This window comes from Scatophagus argus, chromosome 18, assembly GCF_020382885.2.
Source record: "Scatophagus argus isolate fScaArg1 chromosome 18, fScaArg1.pri, whole genome shotgun sequence".
In the NCBI taxonomy this organism is placed as follows: Eukaryota; Metazoa; Chordata; class Actinopteri; family Scatophagidae; genus Scatophagus; species Scatophagus argus.
Window position 1 is genome coordinate 13,781,061 of NC_058510.1, and position 27,601 is coordinate 13,808,661.

At 40.7% G+C, this 27,601-nt stretch overlaps 3 protein-coding genes and 1 long non-coding RNA gene across 12 annotated transcripts in view; 2 read left to right on the forward strand and 2 right to left on the reverse strand.

The window, feature by feature from the left end:
• Positions 1-34: 34 nt before the first annotated feature.
• Positions 35-3,386, reverse strand: cldn11b (claudin 11b). The gene is made up of 3 exons (XM_046371251.1): positions 2,400-3,386; positions 1,826-1,990; positions 35-1,085 (listed from the first exon to the last, which is right to left on the reverse strand). Exons 1-3 carry the CDS (start codon positions 2,623-2,625, stop codon positions 826-828), a joined length of 651 nt encoding a protein of 216 aa, XP_046227207.1. The 5' UTR covers positions 2,626-3,386; the 3' UTR covers positions 35-825.
• On the forward strand, positions 941-1,708 carry LOC124049521. The gene is made up of 2 exons (XR_006841423.1): positions 941-1,038; positions 1,299-1,708. It is a non-coding gene; the product is annotated as an uncharacterized LOC124049521 (long non-coding RNA).
• Positions 3,387-3,483: 97 nt separating the features above from the next.
• si:ch211-230g15.5 (flocculation protein FLO11) lies at positions 3,484-26,379 on the reverse strand. 9 transcript variants are annotated; one of them, XM_046371236.1, is made up of 13 exons: positions 25,657-26,367; positions 25,462-25,537; positions 21,663-22,341; positions 16,392-16,544; positions 15,178-15,270; positions 14,043-14,250; positions 10,583-11,731; positions 9,621-9,961; positions 8,449-8,614; positions 7,396-7,507; positions 6,985-7,105; positions 5,241-5,541; positions 3,484-4,223 (listed from the first exon to the last, which is right to left on the reverse strand). In XM_046371236.1, the coding sequence occupies exons 3-13, from the start codon at positions 22,320-22,322 to the stop codon at positions 4,069-4,071; spliced, it is 3,459 nt and encodes a 1,152-aa protein (XP_046227192.1). In that variant the 5' UTR covers positions 22,323-22,341; positions 25,462-25,537; positions 25,657-26,367; the 3' UTR covers positions 3,484-4,068. The 9 variants fall into 9 exon arrangements, with proteins under 9 accessions (XP_046227192.1, XP_046227193.1, XP_046227194.1 ...); XM_046371237.1 differs by lacking the exon at positions 25,462-25,537 and having other exon boundaries at positions 25,657-25,911; positions 25,992-26,366; XM_046371238.1 differs by lacking the exon at positions 25,462-25,537 and having other exon boundaries at positions 25,657-25,914; positions 25,992-26,366.
• The window catches only part of LOC124049514 (cullin-1), a 29,115-nt gene continuing 25,072 nt past the window's right edge, over positions 23,559-27,601 (forward strand). The window contains exon 1 of the mRNA XM_046371244.1: positions 23,559-23,563. The gene's annotated coding sequence lies outside the window, so the exon portion shown is untranslated. The remainder of the gene's footprint in view (positions 23,564-27,601) is intronic.

Sequence of the window (27,601 nt, forward strand, 5' to 3'; positions counted from 1 at the left end):
AACTGTAATTATTTAAAAACTTTTATTTGTAGCACCAGTCAAAAATCTTACACATTTGATACATATTGATTACACTGCAAATATGAAGTTTAGAACTGCAAAAAGGTACATTTTTATTGGTACATAAAGCTACCTATTTATTGAGATTAAATGAGAGCAGGAAATTTCAGTCTTTGTTAAACAAAAAAAAAATAATTCTCTGTACTTCAAGAAATATTATAGAAATGTGTTCATGCAATTTAAAGTGTAACAATCATTAAAAGAACATTAAAGTCACAAAATTGAAGAAGACAGGAGCTCATGAATACGTACAAGCAGTATGACAGTTTGATATTTTGAAGCTGTGTAAAAACAAACAACTACGTAGCTACCCTATTGGCTAATGCCATGAAGCTAGTTCGTCACCTAAAAAATGCACATTTAAGAACATAGCTACACTAGTCTGTGTCACCACTGACTGCAAAATCTACAAGATTTTATCACTACGATTAAATGAAACAGCATTCATGTTAATGTCATTTAATTCATCAACAAATGTTGGCTTTGTTGAACTTGAGTTGTTGTACTTGGCAGCTTTAATTCTATTTATCTGATAGAATTCAGCGCAAAATGTCACTAAATTTCAGTCCAAGTTGTGACGTGGTGATGTTTTATAAGGCAGCACTATAATAACTGACCTAACAATAGTTTTGTCTGCCCAGACATGCTTAATTGAACCAATTAGATTATTTGTGCTGCAGAGGAGATTTCTCTAAGTGGCTGCCCTTGTGTGACTTGAGTATGTTAATCTACAGTCTATAAAATGAGGGACAGAAAACCACATCCTCACACTCGTGCACTCTTGGCATGGTTGGCTGGGGGGTCCAGTGGCATAGCTGTGCCCCCCTGTCTGGAGTAGTAGAAGCTGTTCTCCCTCCCCGGGGTCCTGGGGTCGGTGCCATGGCAACACAAGATCACAGAGCCACCAAGGAGACAGAGAGCGGAGCCGACCCAGCCGGCGTACAGGGAGAAACCAAACGACATCAGACCCTCGTCTTGGTGAGCTCCGATGGGGAACCAGACAGTTGATATGATGCCACACAAAGCTGAAACAGACATTAAGATAGAGGGGTAAAGAACAGGGTCACTCTTAAATACAAAACAGGGAAAAAAATCAAAAACATTTGGCAAGGAGTCATACGTGGATATAGACTCACTAAAGCACTGTTCGCATGAGTATGAGTTTCTGTTTTTGTTTGCATCCATCTGGCTGTCTGTCCCTGAGGCTGTTGACAGGAACTACCTGTCTCTTCCCACAGGAAGAAGGCCAGTCTGGCAGATGAACCCAGGCAGGATGAGGCTTGGTCAGACAAACCCTGACCCTCCTTCCACCACTCCTCCCTCCTGCAAGTGCTGGGAAAGACCCGAGTGCTGTCTGTCCTAAAACTACTCTCCTCTAAAACCAAGTACTGAATGAGTGAACACAAGCTTCCATTTAATTCAGCCATCATTCATATTATAATTTATCACAGTGTTTTTTTCCTGTATTAACATGTCAAAAGGGGTTTTCATGAAAAAGGCCTCCATTTGATATCATAGCACTTTCTGTGAAAAGCAAGGACTGGGTCCACTAGGCCATTCATACTGTGGGATGTTTCATTGGTATACTTTCATGTACAACGTGAGTTCCCTTGTTTTAGTGACCCCAAAATTTGAGAAAATTGAAAAATTACAATAACTTTTCCTACAATCATTTTAAATGATATGCTGTGTGTTCATATTTTCCAAGCTTGCATCTGTGAGCAGGTATGAATGTGTGTGTGTGTCTGTTGGGAGGTCTCCTCACCCATGAGGATGAAGAGGACACCTCCTACCCTGGCGCGACGCTGCTTGATGGCGGAGGTGTCGTTCTGCAGCCTGACGCAGGGCATCGACATGAGTACCAGCAGCATCGCAGGGAGACCGAGCAGACATGCGCAGATCATCAGAGCGCGAGATGTCTGGACATAGGCTGAGAGGGAGGGAAAGGTTTTAGAAGGGAAGCATGTGTTTGCTTACCTCTGGCACGCTCGCAGATAGACATTCACAGTGAGGAATGTACACGAGGTGAAGTATGAAGTATTCAGATCCTTTACTAAAGTTGAAGTAGTATTACCACACTGAAAATACTCAACTAAAGTCCTGCATTCACTACCTCATTTAAGTAAAGAGAAAGGTGATATTTTATGTTTTATAAAAAACATTTATTTTCAGTGCATCTTCACCTCTGTTCCCCACTGTGTACCCCCCGCGCGCACACACACACACACACACACGTACACATACATCTCTCTCTCTCTCTCTCTCTCGGTCTCTCTCTCTCTCTCTCTCTCTCTCTCTCTCTCTCTCTCTCTCTCTCTCTCTCTCTCTCTCTCTCTCACCGGGTAGGGTGAGGATCTGGTTGAGGGCCACGCAGTGATAAAGCGAGGGGGAGATGACGCACTCTGCCCAGAGTCCCCGGGAGCCCAGCTCGTCCATGCGGACGCAGGTGGCCACCGTGTAGTCACAGGTCCGCACCCAGTCGTTGGTGGCCGTGGCGACCATGACCCCGACCCAGCCCACACAGCTCGCAGCGCTGCCGATGATCTGTCTGCACATGTGCGCCATAGAGCTGCCGCGCGTTTTTACGCTCTCTTTTCCGACAAGAAATCAAACCGTCTGAAAATGCAATATTTTTTTTTAGAAACAAATTAATGTTCAAATGTATTCTCTCTCTTACTGTCTGATGTCGTATGAAGTCTTTTTTCGATTATTATTATTATTATTATTTTACCAAAACGCAGGAGTTAACAGTAATACTGGTATTCTTCTCTGTTCTAAAAGATGAGAAGCTGAACTGTAGATCCCCGAAAGATCTCTGCAGTCATCAACAATCACGAGATCCAAACGTGACTAAAATTAGTATTTTAAATTCGAATCGTTTTTTAAAAATGGGGAAAAAAAAGAAATAGTAATCCTGCTGGGTCCGTTTAGTGCGCCCTGAGCTGATCCACAGCACAAAATGCCTAGAATAAGATTTATCATCGGGTGTGGTGAAAAACATACCCTTCAGTCCAAACTTTAAGCCAATCAGAGCGCATGTGATGTGAGATACTAACCTAAGCCAGATATGGAGAAGCAGACAGAAAAACAGAAAATCTCAATCCAACATGAAAGCAGCAGACACAGACTAGCCCGGAATACTTGTCCCGTATGTGAGGTTTTGTGACTGGAAAAGCATCCAGGAGGAACTTTGCGACATGAATTCAAATGAGTTTGGTTTATAAAACACAGATTTCTCTTTACATTCCACTCACCTGGCTCACTGTGGCCCTCTGCTGGTGACTTCTTCATCCTCGTGTGAAAACAAACCTCATTTTGCCTCAAACACTAAGATAAACCAATCGTTTTGATTAATTATTCATTTATTAAATAATTTCAAGCAGGATACCATAAAAATGTGACAATTAAAGACACCAGTCTCCATCCCGATAGTGACTTTTTTTAATCCACAGACATGGTTTTGTCCAGAATATAGTGATATAAAACATTAAACTTTCATTAATCACTTACAAAGTCTACGTATCATTATTATTATTTTTCTTGTACACACACCGGTTATGTTAGCTACTGGATAGATTTGTCGTTGACGTCACGTTCTAAAAAAACTAAATAGACAAATTTTATATATTAAATGTTCAAAATCCTTCATGAAATAGCTTCAAATTTACACTCTCCAGCGGCATGTAAAATGTACACAAAGTTACAAAACCCCCCCCCCGGTCTCCTGCTACTGTCAGACAGCCCAAAATGGATGAAATTTCTTCTGGATTCTGGCATCTCCACGCTCCTGCCAAGGCCACACCTCGATTTATAATCTCACAGATCACCATGAATCTCTTTTTGTGACTTTTTTCTGTCATTCTTGGTGTCAGCTTTTATTTTTGTTACCACAAAAAAAAACTTTCTCCAACTTCCTCCTTTTCTCTGATTCCCCACATCTTTATTGCCAGTTTTTGTCCGACATCACGCCATGACTTTCTCTTTTTCTTCTCTGTCTGTTTCTTGATCTCATTGGTTTTTCAGGGAGTTGATGTGAGCACAGATTTTGAGCGCCGGCCCCAGTTTGATGTTCATGCTGGTCATTAGGTGGTCCTCGGTCAGCAGCAGCAGGGCCTGGCCGTCGATCTCCTGCAGCCGGAAAGACTCGGCCACGTCGCCACAGCCTGGAAACACCGCAACACGAACACACAGGCAGGGATTAAGGTCAGTTCTAGACTAAAGTGGGCTTTGAAAACATCCATCCCTCTTCTAAACAGCATATTCTGACCAGTGTCACATGAAGGGAAATCAACAGCTTCCCCTTTGATTACATAGTAGTAACTGCTACCAAGATCAAAAACACTGAAAAGAACTTTTCATTGGTCAAACTGACCAGTGATTGACAGGGTTACTAAAATAACTGAGTTTCATTACCAACACCAATACATTATGAAAAGGTGCTCACTGGTTAAAAGAAAAGAAAATCCTGTATCAAATATGGGACTGTATTTGATAAATGTCATTTTGAATAGATGTTGCCTTTGACTGATTTTATGCATTCTCTGTTTTCTATTTTCATCTTATTTTTATGATTAATATCCATCTTAATTTATATTGATTTTTAATTTTATGGTCATCCCGTGTCCATGTTATTGGAAGAATTTAATGCATGTAATTTCTTTATTGCACTTTGAGCTGCATTTCCTGCCGAAAAGTTAAGTTCATTTATACAAATTAAGTTTATTATTATCATTATTATTGTTTTAATACTAAAATATACTAATGACTGTCATCAAGAGGCCTCCTAAGACCTTCAACAATGTTCAGAACAAAATAATCATCACATGTAGACATCGGCTGTGAGAGCTTAGAGATGACGCCCAGAGTTTCACTGTGTTTTGTTTTTCTTTCCGATGTTTCACAGTGATGTCATTCATTCTGACAGCTGGTGATTAAAATTATGCATATTGCTTCACCCAGTGGTTCATTTCAGCACTTTTTAAAACTCTTAATTGGATGAGGGGCGACAGAGTAAGTGTGTACGAGCCTCCCGTCATCTGCTGGTAATTAAGAAACTTGAGTTTTTATATAAATCAAAGTGACAACTTGAACAGAGGCTGCCAGGTCCAAAGAAGCTGCGTGAAGTTCCACATGTGAACTGAAAGTTTCATATGTACAGACTGTAGACTGTTGAAGTTTACCTGGCAGTGTGTGTATGAAGGCAGTCACCTCCTCCACACTCCACTGGGAGGGGGCGGGTTTGAACGTGGTTGTGGGTGTGGAGGTGGTCAAGGTGGGCGCAGACGCCCTCCTCGCCCTCCGTGCCGCCCGACGCTCCATTCTGGTTGTCATGACAACAGCAGGGTCCTCCCCACCATCATCTTCTTCCTCCTCCCCTCCTCCCTCCATGTCCTCCTCCTCCTCCTCCTCCTCCTCCTCGTCTGCCGCTGCCTTCTCCTTCCCCTCCTTCTCTCGCCGACCGGCGCTCCAGAGATCACGAGGCTGCAACGAGTCGAAAGAAGAGAATGAGCACTAAATCCCGGAGAGAAGAAGTGAAGAAGACAGGTGAGTTCGTCTTTATTACTTTAATACATCCAGCTTGCTGAAGGAAATCAGGCCCAGTGACTGATATAACAACATTAATAACACTGATACATCAATGTGTAAGCAGCATTTTACTATTTTACTAGCTTCGTGTGGTGGAGCTAAAAGGAATGAAAATTCTGATACACACACACACACATGCACGCACACACACACAGTATACAAACAATTACTTAAAAGAAACCATGTAAAATGTTTAAAGGGAGAATCTTTATCTTCTGTATGAAGATAAAAAAAAGACAGTAATGAAATGATTTAAATGAATTTAATTATGGAACTGCTGTTTCACTGAGAAGAATTTATAGCTCATATATGAGGCTGTGTTAAGGCTCTTTTTGTGTGATGTACAGGCCTCAACACCACCCACTTTGGTGCTTGTTAGTGACTGTGAGAGGATTGGGGTGTGAATCAGTGTAAATAGCTATATTATTTTAAATACATGATTGGAATACTGTGTAAACAGGTGAATTGTTGTTTTGACAACTTTTACAGAATAATTTTGTCACTAATGAAAACTTGGTCAGCAGGTGAATGTTGGGGGCTTTATTTTGTGTTATCAGTTTAAAGTAGTTTAATGTTAATGTGACAACACGCTAAACATTACACAGTGAAGGTTATTATGTTAGCATGACAAATGTGAGCATATATAACATCCATAGTAACACCACAAGCTAAATGTTACATGCTAACATGCTAAAACAAGACTTTTGGTTGTTTTCATCTTATCATTAGAAACTGCTCTTATTTTGTGGATCTGAATGAAGATTAGGATTAGCGCTAACATAATTAAGTGATTAAAAATCAACAGGAAATTAATTTACAGCTTTGCCACTGAAAAGTCATTATTCAGTATCCACTTGGAGGGATGGAGCTTGCTCATTTGTCATGCAAAACTCCATTCACTGATGAAAATACTGGGTCTGCATTGGTGTTTTACTCTTTTTCTCCTTTATACCACATTTAGACCTTGGTTTTTGCTCAGGTTCCATTTGGATGAGATGGATTAGATTGGATTAGGATTGGATTAGATCAACTTTAGAAAGGCTTTTCACACTTTTGTTTCAAATGGGGTCCAAAGTTTTAGGCCTAGCATTTTACTATTTTACTTGTTTTTTTGTAGATTATGAAAACTAAACAATTAATTTTAACAATAACCAACACTGAAAGTAAACACCATTTGAAGTCCAATTTGGGGTTTTGTCATTTCAGTGTGAGATTAACATTGCATGTCAAATTATCTGGAAAGAAAAGTTACTTATGTAAAGTAAGCTCCAGTTGATAGTGTTGTGACTGTTTCTGCTCATCAGTGTTTAAAACTGGGGGTTAGTTCAGTGTCCCTACCAGCCTCAGTAACAGCGGCTTCCCAGGCACGGACTCCGCTCTGTTCAGGGCTGGGCGGGGCCTCTCTGACCGACTGCCTGCACTCAGAGCCCGCAGACGTTTTGTCAGACGAACGTTAAACCTGACAGACAAAGAAAAGGAGAAAGAAGAGCAGGCAGAGACACAGAGAGAGAAAGAGAAACAAGGAGATATGCTGTGTGTTTCCTGATATGGTTGCTTTGATTAAGATTCATATATGTTTTTAACACCTGTGTGCTTCTAAACAGGCCACACACTCACAAATACCACATCCTGTCAGCACTGCTGCTGCAACACCCCTCGAAACACTGCTGCTGTTTCAGATACAATGTTTTAAGGTCACACACTACAAAGGCTGCTTTGGTTTTTCAAGCCAGTGAAATCAGGTCTCACCCGCGAGCACAGGAAGTGGAGCAGAAACGTTTGGACCGCATGAAGTTGTGTGCGTGGCCTCTCTTCCCACAGAACTGACAGTGCAGCACTGTCCTGTCCCGGTGGGCTGACCCTGTACGTGTCATAAACATATACACAGTCAACTGCATTGCACCGCATAAATACACAAAGCGGAGATGCAACTGATAATTATGTGTTGTCACCCAGCTTGTTAGTTATTCGTTTGAAGGAGGATAAAAAACAACAACAACAAAGTAATCAATCTAAATTATAGCATCAGATTTTTTTTAAAATTAGCAGCTGTTGTTGTCTTCTGTTTTTCTCGGTGTGCCACAAAAATCAACCTTGTTGGTGTTTGGAAATTTGCTTCGGATCCATCACATCAAACTGGTCCAAATCAGTTTGCAAAAAATGTAAAATAAAATAAAGTGAGCTGCTAGAAAATATCGACAATAAGCTGCTGATTTTCTCTCTTTTATATAATTGGAGTTCTGGATTATTGCTCAGTCATCACTTTCAAAATGTTACCGTGAGTTCTTTTAAGTTATTTTGATCAGAGACATTTTTAAAGAACAACTTAACACCACGGTGAAAAGTCGAACTTTGCTGCCACCTCCATTTGAAGGTTTCAATCCTGTTTCAGCTCTGACTTGACTCTCAGGTTGAGTGGGGTCAGAAATGTGCCCTGTTGCACCTGTAACCACACCTTGCGTACACCTGGACATCACAGCAGCATCGTGAGAAGTTACACCACTAAAGATAAGCAAAAACAAGACTTTCAATGGATGTTAAGTTGTCCTTTAAAGGGTTTTCTTACATCTTTAATGATGCGTTGAATGATACTGTTTGGCAGTTTGTTACTTGGAGTGACAAACTGCTCTGAGTTGGGTGAGAATGGTCTAGTTTAGGGTATGTTTGAGTGCAGATGTAAACAGGTAACACTTCCATCCTTAAGTGTTGTTATCAGCCACAGTTTCACTTGTCGTCACTTAGAGCAGAGGTGAGAACCACTAAAATTCATTCATTGGACCAGCTAGCTCATAAGACTCTTACTGTTTCCAGGGTCATCTGTGTCTCCTGCCTCCTCCTGCTCTGAATCAGTGGAGTGCTCAGCTTGTTGTAGAGTGTCCATCACGGGCAACACTGCTTTCCCATTGGTCCCGTTCACTTCCTGCGGTTTGGTCACCTGCTCCGGAACCAGCAAGGATGAACGATTCACCTGCATGATAAAAAGGTACTTCAATAAACTCTCTGTGGCTGTGACAACAATTTGAAAAGACAGTTTGTAAGCCGTCGTCACACCCAGAGTTTCTGCACAACACACATCCAATTCAAGGATCCAACAAATCAATTTACATCTTACAAAAAATCATTTCAGGTGGGGACAAGTCCTCACAACCTTATCTTATTTTTACATTCCTAACCACAGGAAATATGTAGAAAAAAAAACACGACACACATATTTAATTGGCAAGATATTCACGACAGAAAAACCCAAGCAAACTGGAGAAAGTTCTGCCAAAAGCAAGTTAAGCTATTAGCTGAACCAAAATGATTCTTCGGTATTACTGAGAAATATGAGAAGCTGGAGGTCAAAACCACTGAAGTTCAGTAGCTTTATAAAGGTCAAGACAAACTACTGAGCCTTGAAAGCAGATTACGACAATTATTTCATGCTACAGAAGGTAGAGTTAATGAGTGGAGCTCCAAACTACTCATATAAACTGCAGCAGATTAGAGTTTGAACAGCAGATTGAGCATTTTTGACACTTAAAGTGTTAGCTAATAATGACCAGATTATGTCCTGTTGCTCAATTGTTAACGGTCCAGCAAAAAATAAATTAACTACATCCAGAGGTAAAATAATCAAATTAACAGACTTTGCATCTGTTTGCTCTTAGAAGTGTGTGTGTGTGTGTGTGTGTGTGTGTGTGTGTGTATGTGTGTGTACGCGTATTCCTGTAGTTCTGAGGATAAAAAATAAAGCCTCCAGTCACCACAAGGTAAATCATTAAATATTAGGGTGAAGACTTGCTTTAAGGTTAGGTTGAGGTTGGTATTAGGTTAAGGTAAGGGTTAGGATTAGGCAAGTAATGTTTATTGTTATGGTGAGGCGGTGGTTAAGCCTCCAGGAAATGAATGTAAGTCTATGCAATGTCCCCAGAAGTGATGGAAACATGACTCTGTGTGTGTGTGTGTGTGTGTGTGTGTGTGTGTGCTCGTACAGGAAATGGCTGGAGCCCCTCCTGGATGACAAATCCTTCCACTAGGTGAGTCAGAACCTGTCGTCCCTCGGGCCACACCCTCTGCTCCCAGGGGCTGCTCAGCGATTGGCTTAGGCTCTCGTCTTCCGATTGGCCAAGTGGCTCCGTCTCGCTTGCGGCCTCAGCCAGATGCTGCAAATCGTCCCCGACCGTTTTGTTGACTTTCTCCGTCTCATGCTGGGATAGGCTAAGGTCGGTCGGGTCTGAGCTGGTCTGAGCGGGGAGGAGGGGAGGAGGGTTTTCTGCCGAGGGGGTGATGAAGGGCGAGGAGGGGGGAGACTGAGAGGAGAGACTGGACAAAGCTGGGAGGAGCAAAGACAGTGATCTCAGAGTTAGTGTAGTTAAATCAGTAAGTTTTGTCAGATACACACTTGTCCACATACTTTTGTTATGGGTGTTTTCTTCACAGTTTAAGCTCCTTAGTTCTATGTGCTAAAGTAAGTGCCTTGACAAACTAAGAAACTAATTCCTCCCTAAGCAGAGAAAGGTGAGCATGTGTAACCCTTAATGTGCCAGTTTCAGCATTTTACAGTTCTTCATAAAAACAGTACTTACATTACTTTTAAGAAAACTGGGAGGCACAATTTTATTCTCCTGTCCTGCTCCAGTGACATTTTTGTTGTGTTAAACTTTGGTCCACATTTCACCTTAACTTGTGTTGCTTTTGTTGCACAGAAAATGTCTACTAGGAGAAATGTTGGCAAGAGTTCTGCAGGAGATTTGCAAACATGCAACAATAAAGTCATTCGATTTTGGCATGAGATGTTCACACTCATGGATGTCAAAAAGTTTAAAATGTCAGGTCAACGGCTGCCTGGAAAGCAGGAAGTCAAAATAAAATCTAATGTACTTTGAAAGATAATCATATGAATGATTTGTTTGTATGTAAGTAAAACTTGAGTCAGACGTGTGGTTGAAGGTACCTGACTGATTGTCAGACTGTGTTGACATGTTCTCACAGAAGTCCTCCTGGTTGACTGGCTGGACATCCCGATGAGACTCTGCTAGCCTCTGACTATGGACAGAGACCTCTGGGACTGGAGCTGGTACTGGTACTGTTAGTGAGACTGGGGTTTGAACTGGTACAGGAGCTGAAATGAGATCCAGGGTGGATTTTGGTTCCGTGCTGGAGTCTTTAACTGTCTCAGATGCTGGGATAGGCTCCGTGTCCTGGCACTGATGGAGAACCAGACTGGCAGGGTTCTCTGACTGATCCATAGCTGTCTCTCCTTCCTCTTCTTCGTCCATTTTTTTCTCCTCAGCTTCTTCGGTCTTCTCTTTGTCACTCTGGCTTTCCTCTGTCACTTCCATTTGTTCTTCCTCTTTGACAGTTTCGACTTCCTGTTCCTTCTGAGTGACAAGACTTCCTTCGTTCTCAGTTGAAAACCTCTCTCTCTCCTCCTTCACTTTCTCTCTTTGGTCATCTTTCTCTACATTAAGATCTTTACTAACAGTCCCCTCATCTCTGATTCCTTGTCTTATCCCTCGTCCTATTTCTCGCTGCTCTTCGCTGTCCTTCACCTCCCCTTTCTGTGTCACAGTTTGTGTTTGAGGACCAGTCTGACTTGGAGGGGATGCTGGACTCAGGAGAGATGGAGGCGACGACATAGGAGAAGTGGCTTTTGGCAAAGTTGGGTTTAGAGGAAGAGGAAGCACGTCTTCACTGCTTGACGTCCTCTTAGATTGGCTGGACAGCTCAGGCAACTCTACAATTGGAGGCACCGACTGCACAGTGTTGGCGTACGTGCCAGATTGCGGCTGACGGCCCGAAGAAAGGGCGATGATTTGCAGCTGCCGCGCTGCAGAAGGCGAGCGATCGAAATGGGAGGAAACAGACAACGGGTTGGTCACAGATAATGAGCCATGCTGGGATTGGCTGGTCCCGAGCATCGTTTGACTTAACGGACAACTTTTTAGGTCAGCCAGTGGCTTGCTGAGGGGAGAGGTGTGACTGGTGGGAGTAGCAGCGATTGGTTGGAGGGTTGAGGTTTGCCTTGGTGACGCCACTCTGTGACCATTTGGAGAGTGAAGTCTGGGTCTCAGAGGGACGGCTCGAACTGGAGAGTAAAGAGCTCCAAGAAGAGGAGAAAAGAGAGAGGATAAAGGAGGAAATATTATTTTATAAGAATAAACAGACACATAATTCTAACAGCAAATGCCCCACATATCTATGAACAGAGGGATTGAATTGAATCTTATGATTAGCCGGGAGTACGAAAGAGTTAATCTGTCCTCCTACTGTCCTCTGGTTGAGATGCTGCTTCTAGTCAAAGTTATCAAAAAAGTTTGCTGATTATTCTTTATTATTATTATTCCACCATCTATGCTGCTAATATATCTGAAATATATTAACAACAATAATATCAACCAGACTGACATATTAGTTTGACTATAATTACTATGTATAAGTCCTGAAAACAAAGAAGCCATGGATTTAAACAATAAGTCTGATAATATTCCATATTTTTCTTAGTGTTAACAAATCCAGTGAAAAACGAGAAACAATCAACAAATGTATCCTTTGAAGGAGTTTGGTTTGTGTATCCAGGGCCTGAAATATCTTCTTCCTCTCTTGAAATATGTGCATTTTAGCATCACACTATGGTCATATTATGATCATTTCTTGAACAAGGACATAATTAGTAAAAACAAATTTATATAAAAATTAATACTTGAGTGTCGGGTGCATAATTAACGTGTGCAACACCTGGACCACATTAACTTATGGAAACAGTACAGTACAACCAGTCTGACCTGCTGGCCACTGAGCAGCTCCAGCTGGTGTACAGGATCTTGCCTAAGGGCCCATCAGTGGTGTTAATGAGGGAAGAAAGAAGTTTGAAGCCAAAAGTATTTCGCAGTTTCATTGAGAAATAAATTGCGGATTCATGTTCTGCCGGAAAGATGACTCATTTTAACTTTTGACTCAATGTTAACATAAAGTTCTATGAACAGAGCTCATCTCTCTGTAAAGACGTACCAGCAGGTTGAACCCGCAGTGCTGAAGAGATTCAACCTCCTGATGCTCCAGTGTAATGTGCCCCGAGAGCAACACTAAAACTCTTGGGGCTCTGGTGACAGCTCCCATGGAGAGACTCTGATTCAGGTTGTTGGCAGTAAGCTTCTTAAATTATTTTAATGTTCATTTCATGCCCGTTGCTTCAGGTTGTCTTTGGGTTTTGCCTTCACTCAAACCACTCCTAAAGTTAGCAAATCAAAAATCTGAATAATTACTCCTGGCTTTGTTTGCTCTAGGTGAGTGTTAACTCCCAGGCCTGATCCTTTAGACTGCAGCAAGAAAATGGAGCCTCACAAGCTCAGCTAACAAATATCAGACTGAGGAAACAATGAGAGAAACCGCTGACAAAATGATAAAATATTGAAAAATACGGTTGAGGTGTTCTGTTGGTCTACAGCAAAAGCCCCCGACCATATTGGCTTGTCTTGGCTTTACAGCTACATCATTCTAGTGCTTGACACAGGCTGCATTACTTTTAGCCCTAGTGCTGATCAGATACTTTTCCTGTTTTTGTTTCTGGATAATTGATGTACAAACTGACAAACCAATTATCACTCAGATCACTGCACAACACAAATTCCCAGGTGGTTGTGTATTAATATAGTACAAGTGGATCGGGTTACCTGACGAGGACCTCCCTGTGTCTGTACTGTAGCTTTTCGCATGCAATTCATTTTCTGCTTTAGTAAAACTGAAGTTCATGTTGTTCTGAACTCAATAATTATCTACACAAATAACTGGTGGTTCCTGTCTGCAACAGTGTAATTTCCACTGCAGAAAGAATGAACATCCTGTTTTCATTGCTATCTAGTTTCACAGTTTACTTTGATTGATTGACTGGGCTGAAATCTTACCATCTTCTAATTGACTTGTCACTTTAATTCAGATGAGAGAAGAAAAGAGGTGATAAAAAAAATAACACTCTCTTCTTACATAGGTTTTAGAAGTAGCGCTTTGTAGACTTCTTTTGCCTCTCAGGTTGCATGACAGGCTGACATATGCTGAATTTATAGAGATCATATCCAGCCTTGTCTTTTGGGTGGAACAATAATAACAATAATTCTACAATATTTTGATTTCAAAAGATGCTACAATTACAATATCAATCATAAATACAACAGCTAACTTTAGCTATCAAAATTATCTATTATTAATTATCAGTGATGAAACAAATTTGACTGAGAATGTATAGTATAATAAAGTATTTCATAAAGTACTTCTAATTATTTTGTGGCAATAACATTATTATGGACAGACTTAATCACAGATTAATGTAAGGTCAGTAAAACATAAATGAAGCACACACTGATGAGTACAATATTCCAACATTATCACACCCAGTGTTGGTCTCTTCTGGGACATACTTGGAGGTGGGACGGAGAGATGGCGGCTGGGCGTGGTTGGGCTCTCCGTTGCCGTGGTGCTGGGCTGCGGTCGTGGCCTGAGAGGGGGGAAGAGGGATGTGTGAGAGCGAGAGAAGGGAGGCGGCGCTGAGGAGGGGGGCTTGAGGCGGAGGGATGGGGGAATGGTGAGGGCCCCCGGGGGAGGAGGCCTCAAGGTGAGACTCTGGAGCTGAAAAGGAGACGACATACGGAAAGAAAGAGGTTCAGTTAGATCTAAAACACATCTTTCAAGTTTCAGGTTTTGACATAAGGTGCTCAGGAGCTGACCGCTTGTTAAACCCTAACTATAACTCTAGATACTGAAGTGGTGTACATGGAGCTGTAGTCAGAGAGATTCATTTATAAGAACTGTGGAGAGTTGTGTTTTAAGCAAAAGTGTATGGATTTAACATTGTGTTTATCTGCGTTAACATAAGCTGCAACCATTAGCACGTCCGGCTAAGGACCAACAGAGAGTTTAATGTTAATGGCTTTGCTCTTCTTTTTACTGAATTTGGAGAAGGTTACACTAGTTAAAGGAAACAGCTTAAACAATTTTCCATTTTACAGCTATGTGTCAGACTATCTGTGCTAAATGGCTGCAAGCTGTACCTTCATATTTAATAGACAGATATGAGAGTGGTGTCAATCTTCTCATCTGTGGTGTCAATCTTCTCATCTAACAAGCAAATAAGCATGTTTCAGGCAGACTTTTTGAAGCAAAGGTTGATGTTCAGAAGAGGAAACAAAGACAAAAAATTAGCATGAGAAAAGGAACTTGAGACATGAAAGCGAAATTTCAATGGTAGATGCAAAATCTTTCATTGAAGAAGAAGAAGAATCAGCTTTATTGGCAGTGTATTTATTTTTACATACACACACTGAATTTTTCCTCTGCATTTAACCCATCCTTGGTTGAACACACATGCAACACCCAGCAAATCACATGCAGTGAAACAAACAGGAGCAGTGGGCTGCCACTGTCAGGCGCCACGTAAAGTGCAGCGTGAGAACGGACACTTTGACAATCATGCAACGGAAACTAAAGGAAATTGGGGTTAGTCAATTGAAAGTCGCAGATTCACACAGGAAAAGTAGCATGTGCTCGGCTGCTCACCTGAGCGGAGGCAGAGTTAGAGGAAGGGGGAGAGCAGGAGGAGGAGGAGGAAGAGGAGGACAAAGCAGGTCGCATAGCAGACGTAAGAATCAGCTGCAGGAAGAAAAGGAGAGAAGAGGAGGAAATAAAAAGAGGAGAGTAGGGATTAACGTCCCCTGCACATCTAATCATATTTAAGCGCTTAAAAGGAATATGCTTGCGTGTTGTGACTCATACTACCAATGCTGTGTCCAATTTACTGTTATATTTATAATACTTTTCTACCTTTACTGTTGGTTTCTAATGAAGATATAATTCTTTAAAAACATTCAGGAGCACTGCACAGCAAATAGTTACTGTCAGCGCAGGAAAGATTCTGCTACATTTTAGCCCCCAAGTCTGATAGGACTTGACTGAGTTCACCAAAATTGGACTTAGACTAATGGACAGGTTTTGTCTCCTGTGGAAGATTAATATCCATTATTGTCTGATAGCTCATCCACTGTGGTATTGCTGTTCCCAACATATAAGAGAAATCTGGTTCTTTTACACCCGGAAAACAAGGACTGCAGGTTCAAGTCCCATTAAAATGCCTGTAACTTTGTCTGTTTTGTTTTATTGTTTCATTTGGGAGCTCATTATGACAACATATATTTCTTGCTTTAAATGAGATGTGATGCTATTTATTGTATGGTAACCTCTTCAGCATTTCTGGGTGTTTATTGGTCATTGTGGGAAATGCCGTAAATCCATTTTTAAATCTTTCTATCAGTACGCTACTTATTTGTCAGGTACTCAGTTCCCTGGACTTTTTAATCCAGTTTTGTGAAGCATCTTGGGATGCTTCTATGCATAAGAAGTGAAAAAAAAGAGTACTTTCTTTTTCTATTATCATTGTTCCTCAAATGTTTGAGATTATTTCCCAGATGATACATTTCAAGAGGTTTATTATTCACTGTCTATTTCTGTCCAGATGTTTCTGCTCTGTTGCTCAAAACCCAGAGTGTTAACGGCTGTTCTGAAACATACTTTCAAGCCGATAGCTGACTGCATATGTAGTTCCTACATAACCTGAAGGTATCATAACTCAAACATTTGCACTATCTGCTGCTCATTATAATACTGGTAATCTTTCCTGCTCTGCACCTCCTGTGCTAAACATTGCTAGTAGCAGTGAACCAGATTAGGTGTAGAAATCTATGTAAATATGGGTTTGTGTGTGTATCTATGTTTACCATCTGAGCTCTTAGCAGCACCTGGTCTTGGCCAGACCCTTTGAGACCTTTCCCTAGGAGCAGTGTCTGCTGGGATACCCTCTGCCTGACAGGGGAGAGGCTCTGATTGGCTCGCACAAGACCAGGTGTGCCCACAGGATGAGTCTGTGATACCTGGAACAAAGGGAGGAGAGGAGAGGAGTGGAAGCAAAAGTTCAGAATGTTATATTTCCTAGAAAAGCAAGACAGAAGTACATCTGCATGTGCAAAGAGTGAAAACCAAAAGTTGTTTTAAAGAAATTCAAAACTGTATAGGGAAAAATACTGCTAAATTATAAATGGGATGGAGCTTGCAGGCTGTTTGGAGTTAATTAATGTAACAGCAAATCCACTGCAAACCCTGCCTTTGCCACAGTTAAGATAGCATCTAGGCAAAGCAAGGTAATTCCATTTAGTGTCTATAAAAGTATCCACCACCTTAGGTGTTTTCCCTTCTTATTGCTTTTATAAATGGAAACATCACTCAATATAATTTGCTTTTTAACATGTCAATGTCAAAGTGAAAACAGATTAAAAATATACAATGTAAAATAAGTGACTGTATAAATATCCGGCCCCTTTGAAGTGATTGACCTAATTCACCAGAGGTCCAGCCAGTTGGTGCTAGCAGTCACACAGTGAGTGAAAAGGAGATCACCTGAATGGAGTGAATGTGTCTCAAGTGATTGTAGTATAAAGGCACCTGTGTCTGGAAGGTCCAGTTACTGGTTTATCAGCATTCCTTGCTACAGTTATACCATGAGGACAAAATTAGTCCAAGTCCAAGCAACTCTGAGAAAAGGTTACTGAAAAGTAAGTAAGTAAAGTAAGTCATGGAATGGATACAAAAAAAAAATCCACGTCACTGACCATCCTCTTGTGTTCACTTAAATCCATCATTAAAAAAAGTAGGAACATGGCGCATGTGTAAATCTGTTGAGAGCAGGCTGTCCTCAGAAACTGAGTGACTCTTCAAGAAGGACACCAGTGAAGGAAGCCACCAAGACAGCTATGACTACTCTGAAGGAGTTAAAAACTTCAGCAGCTGAGATGCGAGAGACTACTTACAAGTTCTTCACCAGTCAAAGCTTTATGGGAGAAAGCTCATATTAAATCTCAATTAGAGTTCACCCAAAAGCATGTGGGAGACTCCAAGGTCAACTGGAAGAAGGTTGTTTGTTCTGATGAGACCAAAATGCTATGTGTGCCAGACACCAAGCACTGCACATCATCACTAACACACCATCCCAAAGCATCCCAAATCCAATGACCCAAAGCACACAGTGAAAGCTATACAGAAATGATTTAAAGACAACAAGATGAATGTTGTGTTGAACGAGGTGAAAGTTGAGACCTGTCCACACAAACTCTGTGTGCTCTGACTGGTGCATCTACTCAATACTGACTAGCAGGGAGTGAATATTTATGCAGTCACTTATTTTAGATTATATTTTTAAGTAATTGAAATTTGGAATTTTTTTGTTAAAAAAAGCCAAACTGTATTGACTATGATTCCATTTATTTATAAGAGCAATAAGGGTGAATACTTTTTATAGGCAAGACCCAGTTTCATTACAAAGACGATGTAAATCTAACTGATCCAAAAACGGATTTACAAACTTTAAAAATTAAATACCAAATTTAATTTAATTTTTTCCACATCACTTATACTACCTTATGGAGAAAGCACAAAGACAAAACAGAAGTGTAAATTACCGTAAATACAAGCAACTCTTCTTTACCAAATACGATCTTTCTTTCCTATTTATTTTATTCCAACTCATTTTCAACACAAAGCAGCTCTTCCTGCGCCTTATTTCTCAACATACGTCAGTTCCCTAACCTGAGAACGGCCACGCCCCTTTTGACATCACGCCTGCCTCAATCCTGTTGTTTCGCACGTCAACCGCTTGAAAAAACAATACTGTTTTCTTTATCTCCCAACTGAGTGAAGGACATTAAAGGAGGAGAGCTGTCCCTGCAGGGCAATCCAAAGAAAGGATGAGAATTCTTAACCCCGGGACCCGGCAAGTCAATATGTCTCCGTGTGTGTATAATACTGAGTACTGAGTACATTTACTGAGTAAATGAACTGATGCTGGTTGAACCTGTAGAAAGGAGTTTTAATGACGCTGTAAGTTTTTACCGTGAAACATACGGAGTTTAGTCTAACAGTGTCCACTCGAAAGACCCCCAGGAGCAGAAGGCATTTCAAAGTTAATAATTCTTATTAATTAAGCTGACCTACCACCTAATAATGAATAATGGCTAAACCTTCCCTGTTTTCTACTTTTCTAAGCTCGTAGTAAAAGTCACCCAATGCGCACAAACGGGTATCACAATGGCTACAGCAGTCCCACTTCAAAACAGCAACGTAATGAGATGACAGTAATGTCTGACTGGGCAGACTTCTGAAACAAATGAGCGATATCAGAAATACATTAACCTACATGTCATGATATGACACCGCATTGGGGTTACTCGTCCACATGATGGGAGGCAAGAAAATAAATGTAAGGACACTCAACCCCCATTTCCTTACTTCTCTATTTAACGACACAGATTGATCGCCAACAATATAACACGCTTGTTTGCCTGAATGGCCGTAGGATTCGGGCTTCTAAAAGCTAAAAAAAACCAAACAAATATATATGAAAAAAATCTTCTGCTAGTAAAATAAAAAACCTCGGAGTTTGCTTTCACTGCCAGTCAAAAGAGGGCTGTTTTTACTCTCAAAGGGGCGGGGGCAAAGTACCCGGATGTTCTGCTGTCAACTATAGTGTAAAAGTGAGTAAAAACGTGAATAGCACGACGTAGCCTAATGGAGAAAAGTTGTGTTTTATGTTAGATGGTTTTATGTTAGTCTGTAACTAGTTTCACGTTGAGAATGAGCATTTTGCGTATCAAATAATCACCCTTTGTAGATCACTTTGAGTGAACATGTGATGCCTAAAACACATGTTCATTGGAGTCTTAAATCACATAAAAAAAAGTTGTAAAGCACTGTCAAGAACAGATAAAAATACATGTGCCAACATCTGTCCATCAGTGTACGTATGTGTTTGTAGGTCGTATGTGGCTGGAAGGTGCTCACACTTCCACTAGATGTTTAATCACAGAGTAAACAAAGCTGGAGACATGTTGCCAAAGGCTAGGGATGTGAAACATAGTCAGATAAAAGCAAACAGAAAGGAAACTGTAACCCCAAACAGTCACCTGCACTGCAGACAAACACTGACCCAGACACCTCACACCGATATTTCATCTTGACAATACTAGTTCCTGTACCAATTCCAAAATGATACACTATGATTTGCTGTGGTGAATGAAACATGTATCTCTGCAAAAACACATTTTTCTTCTAACAAGTAAGTTACAGTGTTAAAATGTTAAAGGTTATACAAACATGGTTTGTATACACAAAGGTTATACACAAAATACAAACATGTTTAATAAATATAAATGTCTACATTCTAAAAATGTTGGAATTATAATTTACATCCAAAGTGTGTGACTAAAGAATAAACAGAAACATAACATATATGACAGGATAGTTACTGGCAGTTTTTGGCATGGTACCAAGTATTTACATTCGATACTCGGCCCTAACTGTCACTTTGTTATTGGAAGAAATCCAGTTTCTGTCAGTGACAGTGTAGAGAGAGCAAATAAGAGAACATGTTATGTTATGCTAGAAGTTACTTTATAGCAAGTAATAAGGTTCAGTTTTGTTCTGAAAAAAACTCTCCTTGAACCAGTCTCATTTAGGATATGTGTCGTTAAGTTTGTTATACCTGAAGGCTTTTAAAAACTCACTGAGACCAGTACTGTATCCCAGTTCCATAATACCCACTAAAAGTATACAGTTTACAGTAGTTTAAACCTGGCTGGTATTAGTCTGTAGTTACAGGTCATGTGATTGGTTTCATAAATACAATAGATAGAAGATAGACATACACAAGGTGCTATTAAAAAAGAGGTAAATGTACTTTTTTATAGTAAGAGCAGTATAGCAAAAAATACATACACTAGGTACATCTCTGTAACTTTTCAGCCCTGAGCGAATGATGATGGTTTTTCTTTCAGGCTGCATATCCTGAACCTCAGCCAGAACATCATTCCTCATTAAGGTAGGGCAGCCTGTCTGTAGCCTAAGAGGCAAAACCCAGAGCAAAAAGGAGCTACAAGCTACACACTCGTTGCCTTGATCACACAGTATTAACTGAAGCTGGGTGTACCAATGTTTTTATCAGATCTTGTCTCATATGGACTCTGGTGGATGAGCATTAGAACAAACTTTGGTAAGAAACATGTAATATGATGGGGGGCATTGATGTTCCCATTCCCAATGGAAATTATGTCCCTGGCTTGTATTGCTGAATTGCGTTGGTTGATTAGTTAAGGATGGCTCAGTTATATCAAATGTCCCAATAAGCCCTGACAGTGAGCCAGCAAGTGCAATACCAGCACCTGAAACCAGCTCACCTAAATCGAATGCATCCATTTTGAATGTTATCAATTACATGTGTGCTTTTCCTAGTGAGCCAAACTGTCTACTGTTAAGAGGTCTACATACTGTAGCTGCCAAGTTTGTAAACTTTGAGATATGACTATAATATTATGTAATTTAATGTAAAAGCAGGAGTTTTTTTAGCTGCAGCGCCAATTACACTGTGCTTATACTGCAGCAGCTCTGAAACTCTCACAGGTGTCATGTTAAACTGAATGTTTGAGAAAATGTTCCCGCAGAGCAAAATATTGGTCACAAAAACTACAGCCACACACAAGCTGGAACTTATTTTTACTGCATTAAGTTCAAAGTTCTGCACAAGTCGCTCTGTGTGTGTGTGTTATACAGTATATTGTTGTTTATGAAGTGGAGGGACAAAATTCAAGGAATAGTCTGACAACTAAGATGTACAAGTCCAACAACCTGTAAAGTAATGTATCATTTCGCTCTTTCTACGGTTTAAACAAACAATATATAACATGTTAATTAATGAATTTTAGAGGAGCTGATAGGTAGATTTTATTAACTTTCAACAAAGTCAGACAAGCTGGTTCCCACTGTCCAGTCTTTATGCTAAGCCAAGTTAACAAACTTACATATTTACCACAGTGAAAGGAAGTAAATAAGTGTATTTCCCAAATTAATTCCCCAATGTCAAACTATTCCTATAAATTGATATGTGGGGATCAGTTTGTCTCCTCTAGCCTTGAGTTACCTTCAGGTTGTGTAAGTGTATTTGTTACCTGTCTGCCAGGTGGGCTGGCTGGTGTGTGAAAGGGCGTGATTGGTGTGGAGGTTGACGTTGATACAGGCCTCATGTTCCCGTTGGTCAGGCTGGTGGAGGTCTTGGTTGATAAGGTGGTGGTGCTGTGCGTTGCAGAAGAAGAAGAAGAGAGAAGGGGCGAGGTGGTGATGGCTACAACAGGAGAGGAAGAAGAGGAGGAGGAGGAGGAGGAGCAGGAGGAGGAGGGGGAGGAAGGAGGGAGAAGAGAGGTGGAGGTGGAGGTGGAGGTTTGCGTGGTTGGAGATGTTTTGGAGACACCCGTTGGGGAAGGAAGGATCGGGCGAGAGTACGTGCGGAGGGCGGGGGTTGCAGTGGAGGTGAGCTTTGGGGGAGCGGGGACGAGGATGTGAGGAGACGGAGTGCCTGCTGCTGCTGCAAGCTTTGGGCCATGGGCTGCAGAAACGGAGGGAGCAGGGGTGAGAGGTGGAGGAGGGGAGGAGGTGGTGGGTGTCAGCATGGGTGCAGGGGAGTCCAGGAGCATGGGGTTGGGGGTTAGCCGAGGAGGGGTGGGGGTTGGAGGGGTGGAGGAGTCAGGAGTGGTGGTGGAAGTCTGAGAGCTGGTTCCATTAGCGGCCTCTCTGTGCTCTGACTGGCCATGTCGACCAAGCTCCCTGTCCATACTTCAAAACTTTAGCACTCTGTAACAGATAATTAAGACATGAAATCATTCTATTTTGAAGTTTCTTCATACATGTTAAAACTGCTACAATCAATATTTTTCTAATAACAGTGTATCATGGGACAAGTGAAATCAATGTGACAGTGATAAAGGTGATGGCCCCAGTCCAGCTGATCTATGACTGATGACAGGGTCTGAAGACAGAGAGAAAACTCATGTCCTTGTATTTATTTATTTATTTATTTAGGCGGGGAATAGAGGTTTTAGCAAGGAGTCAGAACCACCTCCTCTACTTTTGCTCTCAGAAACTCTCAGACAGCTTGTCACACAGACTAGGATGTTTTACATATAATTTAGACGTCCATGTTGGAAACAAAACATTCTCTAAGTATGAGAATACACTCAGAGCAACGTGCACACCACTGAGAGGATCAATGTTAAAGTTCACATTCCAAACAATCCAAACCACACTCTTCTCTATGCTTGAATTGCCTCATCAAACATTCTTCTTCACCTTGCCTTCATTAATGTAGTAAAAACAACGGGAACTCCGATTAATAATCGCAGTTCCTGTTTATGCCACTAGTAGAACTAGTGGGGGACTTTCCAAAGTCCAAGAAGAACTAGTGGACTAAAGATCTAATTGCCTAGTAACTTCCTTGGAAGCTTCCTCAACTGAAGTATGTAATCTGGTAATAATTATTGAGAAAACAGAGACGAAGGGACAGTTTAGTTTGTTGTGCTGTGTTAATAAACAACTGTTGATTCTTCTACATTTGCATAAAATAATTGCAACAATTAAGTAATTATCAAATAAATAAATAAATAAATAAAATAAATAATTAAACAATTCTGGAGACGTTTTTTGGGTGGGGACTTTCAAAAGTCCTGGCTATGACCCAACACATTCAGCACATATTATCTTACAACTGTCTTTGAGGAGCAAAGACAAGAAACCAGACATCCTACCATGAAACCAAAGCAAATATTGTGTGAATTTTGGTCAAAACCCAAGGATAAAACCTACTCTCAGAACATCAAACCAATATTAGTTTTTTGGGAACACATTTAGTTGCTAGTGATGGATTGCATGTGTTGAACAATTTGTTTTGAGTACATGACATTGAGGCAGCTCTTTCATCTGAGCCACTCATCACAGATGTCTCCGATGTTGAAGGTGAAGTTTAAACCACAGCACACTGACAGACACGTGATACCATTACTATCAACTTCAGGCGTGTGTTTAGGATTAGAGCCATGGCAGCAGTTGATGCGACCTGCCACTGCAAAGACAACTGAAAAATCACCCTACTGGGACTTAGTGTGGTGCTCATTACTGAGTTTATAATGAGCGCAGGTTACTTTATTTATCTCCTATTGTCACTGAAGTCATCTGAGTTTCGATGCTGAGTTTGTGGTAATTTTTTTTTCTTGACTACAACAAGATACAAGGTACAATTTATTTTGAAGCTGTAATCTTTTAGACAATATGTTGAGAAAATGTAACTACTTAAAACACTGCGTACCTTATTATAAAGTGTTACTTTGTACAATGATAGGTGACTTAATGTTTACTTTGCACTATGGTTGTGTACAGAAGTCATTGCTGAGGAGGGTATTAAACTTTGTTTAGGTTGTGTGCCTATGTTTGAATTTAAAATTTTAAATGGAGGCCCTACACTGAGATTGGTGTTTTTGGATTTTGTCCTATAGCTCAAATGATTAGTTGATTGATTTATCAAATGATAATAAGTTAGTTGGTAACTACTTGGAATGATCATATAAAGTTTTGGTCATTTTTAATCAAATCATTTGTTGCTCTTCTTTAGGTTACATGACAGTAAACTGAATTTGACTGGCATCTGACAAAACAAGACATCTGAAGTCAACACATTTTGCAAACCATGACAGCAAAAAAATGTGATTTTTCCTTATTTTCTGACATTATATCAAAGCATTAATTGAGAACATAACCGGCAGATTGTACATAATGATCATTAGTCACTGCATCATTTGAATCTATCTGGACACATGCATGATGCACACACTGTGGAAACAAATCTTTTCACAGGATAAATCTGTCTGTCTAGTCGCAGCCTTGATCCATAAGTTATTATAAGTTTAGCAGAGCACCCAGCACACTCAGAGGACGAGTACCTGTTTTGCATGGGATTACTAATGCAGTAGTGAAGTACTGCTGTAAATATATTCATTTACAAGCCATATTCAACAGGCCAGGAATTCTGTTAGCCCACATGTGGTCTGATCCTCACGGATCCCACTGGGAGACCACGAGGTCCCCATACAGAACTTTCAAATATCGCTATAATATCTCTCTGTGTGGTACTCACTACCCAGTTTACAGTGACATCACAAGTCTTGTAGCGCACTATATCATTTGAAAAACATTGATAAAGTTTTATTGTCATTTTTTAAAGAATGTTAAATGTCACATGGGATGTTGATGTTTTGTTTTTTTTTTGTTTTGAGTAACCTAGAGAACGACTAACTGGCAAGAAAAGTGCAAATATCGTTGCATTTAAGCCTGTAACCAATGATTATTTTCATTATCACTTAAAAAAATAATTCTGGTCCTGTTTGGTCTATAAATTGAGTGCATTTACAAGATCCCAGAGCTCATAGTGACAGTGATGAACACAACCAGGCTGTCTAACCAACAATCCCTGACCCAAAGGTATTCAGTTTACTATGAGCAAAGATATCAGATAATCCTCACATGAAGGTGGAATCAGTGAAGTTTTGCTATTTTTGCTTAAAAGATTGCCTTCAGCAACTGATTATTTGCCAAATTATTTCCTAATTATTTCTCACCGACTCAATTAATCGACCAGATACAAGCCTTTATATAAATGTATATGGATTTTGTAAAACGAAAAAGAGTTTTGGGGCCCCTCTGTCTCTTCAAGGTGAACCACTGGAAGTTGGCAGCTGTCACTAATGGAGCTGAGTGCGAATCTGGGTGAAATTCCTGTCAAAAGGAGGTTTGTGGTATTAAATGGGAGCTCGGTCTGCAACCTGAATTCACGCAACATCATCACGCAAGCAGGTGCCCCTCCACGCACGGCGAGCAGATGCTGACATCTGGCCTGCAGCTCGTTAACTGTGCCGACAGACTCACTTGGTCTCGCAGACGAAGCCGATTTATGAGTCACAATGCATGTGGGTGACAGTTAGGCCAGAGATCACGCATGTGACTATCAAAAAAAAAAAAAAAAAGATGGAGACAGGCCTTCATAGTGGAGAAGTCTCACGATAATAACATTTTGGAAAATTGTCATGTTCACGTTACGTGTAAAAATCTTCGGTCACCTACCCCCTGAAATCGGCGTCGTCCTGCAGGTTACTTGTAGTGTCGTCCATCCGAAAGTGGACGCATGTTTGAAAAGTCTGTTGCTGTGCTATCTGATGAACGGCTCTGGGCTTTTTTAGCAGGGTCGACAGGCTGAAATGGGCGTGTATGAAGCCTCACTTCCTCGTCTGACAGCGCAGGGGCTGCTGTGAAGTGCGCGTCACCCTCCCCCAGACGATAATTTCACCAGCCTCACCTCTGATTATCTGCTTTTAGCCCCTGCTGAGAGGCAAAAACGCAAAGTTGCAATGCAAGGCAGGCCCGATTTTGATGTGCATGGGATTGTGTGTGTGTCGCACTTTGATTAGCATTTCATCACATCCTGGGCTTTTCCCGCGGAGCAGTCTGTAAATCCAGCATCCAGAGTGGTTATGTTGCCCGCCGTTCTCCGGTGTACCACCACCGTCACACCTGCCGGGTCTGTGGTGGGAATCAGCCCGGCTCGGGGCCACCGTGCAGCGGCTGCGAGGGGCCTGGTTAGTCCGCTGGTGGAGAAGTGCAATGGAAGGCAGTTTTAATAGGAAGACGCAGGCGAGACAGCACCACTCAGAGCTCAGGAGGACCGCAGAGACTCTCATAAATGAGGCTGCACATGCACACTGTACACTGCGAGACGATGGTAACGCTGCTGTGTCGGTGCACAGGGCTGCATGAAGTATGCGGATCCTGTACTGACGTAGCAAGACCACAGCATAGCAGTGTTTCAGTACAAGACCTACATTCAGCATTTTGCCTTCGTGAAATCACAGACTTACTATTGGCAAGATGTTTTCCAGGTATGTTACTGGCCCACGGAGTGTTATATTTGCCCGTTGGATTATTACAACGGATATGTGGATCTGCTGTTGTGTAGATTTGTCTTCGACGAGCCATCATGTTTTGCAAATTGATTTAAGGTTATAGATGGATTATTATGTATTAAAGTAAGCCCAACTAGCTGTCAGTTAAATGTAGCGGCATAAAAATAAATAAAAAAGGCTTAAATGTAGCCTACTTAGTTACTGTCCACCGTTACTAATGTAAAAGCAAGTCAGTAACAGCTTTAGACTGTTATTTAAATAGAAATATAGCCTGGGGTGTGTGTTAATTAAATTGAAATCAACTAATTGATCAGCTACGTGTCTAATATGGATATCAGAGTTAATTAGCAGTAATAGTATTGTAAGTACAAATATATCAACAGCAGAAAATAAACAGATTGGTCTCTGGCAGTGATTTGTTATTAAATTAATTGAATATTTTTACTAAATAAATGTATAAAATGTATATATATATAAATATAATGTAATAATACATATAATAATATATTTATATTTAACATCACTCATGCATTAACATGTGAGCAGCATGTTGGTGTTACAGCTGGCCTGTAGATGGAGCTGGTTTTAACTGCTTTACTGTTGGAGTCGTCTGTACTGTGGTTTATTCCTGTACTCAAAATTTGGATTTCTAATGTAACGCTGTCATATGTAGTGGTCTGCATAGTACATGCATAGTACTTTCTTAGTGATTTAGAAGTATTTGAAGTTTTAATTACAGAATAAAAGTAATCGAAGAAAACGTGGAAATGCCTCATTATATAGACTACACTACAAATAAACTGAGTGGTTCTACAAGGCAACTTTACATTCATTATCCTATTTGGTGTCACGACAATATTGCTAAAATATTTATTGGACATTTCCATCTCTGGCACACACACAACATGTAAATAAAAAACGCTAATCTCGTCTTCAGTTGACTTCAATCGTTTCTCTTTTTTCTCCTTCTGAATGTGATTTTTATTGTTTGTTTTTGATGTTGTCGTTTATTTTAAGCACTTTATAACTTTGAAAAATTCAGTATAGCACAAGTAAAGTTCTTCTCGCTGTTATTTGATCTATCCTTCGGTTTGTTGATATGTGGTAGT

Bases quoted from the DNA above. Each gene is read 5' to 3' on its own strand.
- si:ch211-230g15.5 (XM_046371236.1), bottom strand. From the start codon at position 22,322: ATGGACAGGGAGCTTGGTCGACATGGCCAGTCAGAGCACAGAGAGGCC. The intron at 14,251-15,177 runs GTGAGCAGCCGA...TCTCCTTTTCAG, and splicing joins CTAACTCTGCCTCCGCTCAG to CTCCAGAGTCTCACCTTGAG. The intron at 9,962-10,582 runs GTACCTTCAACC...TGCTCCTCCCAG, and splicing joins ACAGTCTGACAATCAGTCAG to CTTTGTCCAGTCTCTCCTCT.
- cldn11b (XM_046371251.1), bottom strand. From the start codon at position 2,625: ATGGCGCACATGTGCAGACAGATCATCGGCAGCGCTGCGAGCTGTGTG. The intron at 1,991-2,399 runs GTGAGAGAGAGA...CCTCCCTCTCAG, and splicing joins CCAGATCCTCACCCTACCCG to CCTATGTCCAGACATCTCGC. The intron at 1,086-1,825 runs GTGAGGAGACCT...TGTCTGTTTCAG, and splicing joins TGTCCTCTTCATCCTCATGG to CTTTGTGTGGCATCATATCA.